The following is a 4,069-nucleotide window of genomic DNA, read 5'->3' on the forward strand; positions in this document are numbered from 1 at the left end:
AGCAAGGACATCAGACATGATGAGAATTTTAATGTTTCAATAGCATGCATTTAGCAAGGACAAAGTCACCTATTTTCTGTCATTATTTATTGGAACTGATCCCTGTATTTCAAGAGCTATACTTTTAAAAGCATTTAAGACTGAATTTTGATAAAAAATAGAACAAGACCATAACAAGCTCCCCAGGGCTTTGCACTCTGCAGGTTTCAATTCAGATTCATAATTCCCTTGTATATTTTGTGCATGACATCATTTGGAGTTGCGAAAGGAATCATTTAGGAGTGGTGCATTTCCCTGAGATAAAGCATCTATGATCTGTTTTAAGAATATGGAAGACAGAAAATAGGAAAGTTCTTCACATCTAATCTGAACTCCAGTGACAATGGCACTATATTTGAAAGCATTTTTCACAAGTTCTTCTAAAATTACTTAAAATATCACACATACTGAGGCATCCACAATATTTCAGTGAACTGTGCCATGCACAGTCATTACTCAGCAGCAAAAATATTGTTATGCCATTCAACTGTCACCTAAGGCCTGTTTCAATGCCTTATATTTTGGTTCAAGGCAGACTACACACCAGTTACCTATTCTTTTCGGGTGACATAATTTATTTTAATATCACTACCCGAGAATGAAATTTCAAGGGGCTAAGTAAGAGAATATCTGCCTCAGGTCAGGCTTTTGACTGCTCTGACCTCCAAATTGCTTTTCAGAAAATGAGCAAGCATACAAACTCTAGACACCACAGGATGGGTGGTCATGATGCGGAAGAGCTGAAGAACTTCTGGGAAAAGGTCATCCAAGAGCAAACTAAGCAACAAGAAGCTGAAGAGTCTAGGCTAAGCAAAAGTGCCCTGAACAAGTAAGTGGTATTTTTTTTCTTTTCCACAAGACAGCAAGGCATGTCATCACGTGTTTTAAAATAAGGTAACCTGTTATTGTACTGCTTTATTCATAGCACAGATTGTGTTCTGGGTCTTTGGCACTTTTCCTCTCACAGCTGCTTGTCTCATATTACCATGGCTCTTCTGCATGGAAACTCAGACACCCCTCACCCCTAAACCTCATGAGCATTCTTCAAAGGCCTTGGAGCACAGCCATGAAAAAATAAAGCACTTTGGAATTATGGATAGTGACAGCCAGAAAATAGCAGGAATTTTACCTGTAACTGATAGAGCTACACAAATAAACAAAACAGTATTACATTAAAGGTACAACCACCCACCTAATCTGTAGAATAAAAAACCTGTGGCACCTTTGTCATGTTTAACAGCCTTTCACATCATATAAACCCAAAGGTAAAAATGACACAATGAGATTTTCCCATTCAATGGAAAATGCTGTGGGCTTTTTGTTGTTTTGGGGGTTTATTGTTTGTTTTAGTTTGGGGAAGGGGAGAGCTTTACAAAGCAGTATAAATCAACAGGAATTGCCTACAGAGAGAGCTGTATAGCTGTATTGTGGTACAGATAACTCTGCACAAGTGTGGTGGACTGCTTCAAGTATTTGTTCAACTTGTGAAAACTCAGAACTTTGAACCAGGGTCTCTTGCACACTGAATGAATCCCCTGAATACTAATGGGCAGAAACAGAGGACAAGAAATACCATGTCTCATGTGGCTTCTTTTTGTGCTTTTCTCCTAAACAAAGGTTTTCTGCATAAACCTTTCTCAAAACTGGGACATTCACATAAACTAATTTGACTTCAACAAATTGGAAGGTCCTGCTAAAGGACTACTTCTTGGAAAAAATTCTAGGTACTTTGACCCCAGTCCCCAAGAAGGAAGTACTGTCATCATTTAGATACTTGGAAATCAAGATCTGGGCAGGCCTTGTATCTCAAAAAAGTCGGATGTGGACAATCCTTCTTCCAGTATCCTACTCCAACTATTCAGTAGTATTCTCAAATCCCAATCACAAGATTGCTGGAGAAAAAACATGTATAATAAAATCCAGGAAAGTGTTCAGCTTCACTGGAAACATTTATCACCCTAGATCACAAAAGACTACCAGGAGAAGACAGTGCAAATGAAATGCAATTTGTAGTTTAGATAATATTTTTGACTTCACAAAGTTGAAAATGTTAAAAGCTCTACTCTGAAGAAAGAGATGTCGTGAAAGAACCTTGAATATGTTTTAACTTACATATTCAGTATATCATAAGTGACCCATCACAACTGAAATAGACCCAAGCAAGTTCCTTCAAAGTCACTTGCCCAGTCAAAGCCCAGAGTGTTCACAAACTGTTCTATAATTTGAAAAAAAGTGATACTTTCAGGAGGTAATAGACACTATCAATACAAAATATACATATCCACTACCTCATGTAAGAGGCACTTGGGAGAATAGTGTAGTTTTACATAAAGACGAGTGCTCCTTTTTTGACAGTAAGACACTGATGAGAAACACCATTATTCTCAATGGCAGATTTTTCCTAACTCGCTGCACCTCTCATTTGAGGCTTATCTATATGCACAAAAGGATATTGAAGACTAGGTAGTTTAAAACACAATGTAAAACCAAACTCAGAATCAGATAACACAAGCACCCATGTGAAAGAGCTACTGCTGAGTTATTCTCACATGAAATCATTGGCTGCTGTTCTTTACACCACACCAAAGGTAATTTAAAACCTCATATATTCTGTGATGCATTTCGTATCACCATATAATATCTAATCTTATAACATTGCTGGGTCAGATGTTTCATAACATTTCCTTCAGAAAACAGCCCAGCCAACAATATCTTGCAGTGGTCCCTAGAGATTTTCTCTTCTGTTTTTACTATGCGAGTGTCTTGAACCTATGTGGCTCCTCTTGCATGTGACATCAATTCCTTTCCTTTAACATGTACAGGGTCTACAGAGTTGACTTCGTTTTCTTTTTTATCCAAAAGGACATATTTTAAGTTCAGCCTGCTTTTCTCCACAACATTTTATAGCAGAACTTGAGGGGTTGGAGGAAAAACTGTATTTTTTAATTTACACATTGAATGACCTTACTGCATAGGCAGTACATCGGTGTGGCTTTGAGAATACCCCAGAGGGAAAAACAGAGTTCTTCACAGTGACAGTATTTCAGCAGTTGTTTGACTCATTTGGAATCCAGCAATGTCAACCACTGATAATATCAGCACTATCCTTTTCTCCCCTGCATTCCCAATCTAGCAAGCTAGAGGGATGTGTAATTGGTAAATAAATACAGGACAAGTGCTCTGGTGATGAAAGAGAGGAAAGCTTCGACCCTGCTGAAAAGCCCTGGATACATTTGAAGGATTTGGCTCAATAACTGCTAAGCACTTGTACTCTCTTTGCAGACTTCGCCAGGAATGGACTCTGCGGCTGGAAGGTCGAATAAGGCAGGTCCAGGCGCACATGAAAGCACGGCAAGAACAAATGACACCACTGTCTATCGAGGCTCTTCCCTCACCAGATAAAACTGTTGCTTAAACTGTTGCGGTGCAAACACAGCAAGCACTGGGACTGATTCTGACCTGCATCTAGAAGCCAGCAGTTATGTTGCTGAACAACCAAAAGGTCAGATTCTGCCCTTTTTCCAAACTATTTACTAGAGCAACTATTAAGGTCCTATTGAAATTCAGTGTAAGAATAATGCCACAGGGGAAAAAAAGCACAAAGGAATAGATGAGAAGCAGACAACTCTAATTTTTCCATGATATATTATTTCTGTGATGTATCAGGATTCTCTTATTCAGCTGCATTTCAAAGTGACAACAAGACGCTCCTAGGAAAGAGGGTGGCTTGTTTAATAAGAATAATGCATTCAGACAGCTGCATGCAAAATTGCACATTTCCATTTACACAGTTCAGAGAGTCTGGCTTAATGCACACAAAAGAGGTTTTGTCTTGATGAGCCATAGCAGAAGGAGTTAAGGATTAGCCTGATCAGCTGGCCAGGACGAGAAACGTATTCTTTAATGAGGGGGGAAAAAACTAACTTTCCTGATCAACATTTAAGAACATTTACAGATCTTAATAATTAAATAAATAAAAAAAATTACCTTAACTTTCTTGGGGATTGTCAGAAGAAGTCTACTGAGCCAG

General features: G+C 38.6%; 1 protein-coding gene across 1 annotated transcript; it reads left to right on the forward strand.

Annotated features, from left to right (window-relative positions):
- Positions 1 to 722: 722 nt before the first annotated feature.
- LOC128939910 (protein FAM240B-like) lies at positions 723 to 3,454 on the forward strand. Its single transcript, XM_054281143.1, has 2 exons — positions 723 to 868; positions 3,322 to 3,454. Exons 1-2 carry the CDS (start codon positions 723 to 725, stop codon positions 3,452 to 3,454), a joined length of 279 nt encoding a protein of 92 aa, XP_054137118.1.
- The last annotated feature ends 615 nt before the right edge of the window (positions 3,455 to 4,069 follow it).

The sequence above is a fragment of the Melozone crissalis genome, unplaced genomic scaffold, assembly GCF_028551555.1.
Source record: "Melozone crissalis strain CALT ecotype California unplaced genomic scaffold, PUWL_Pcris_2 ptg000005l_1, whole genome shotgun sequence".
In the NCBI taxonomy this organism is placed as follows: domain Eukaryota; kingdom Metazoa; phylum Chordata; class Aves; order Passeriformes; family Passerellidae; genus Melozone; species Melozone crissalis.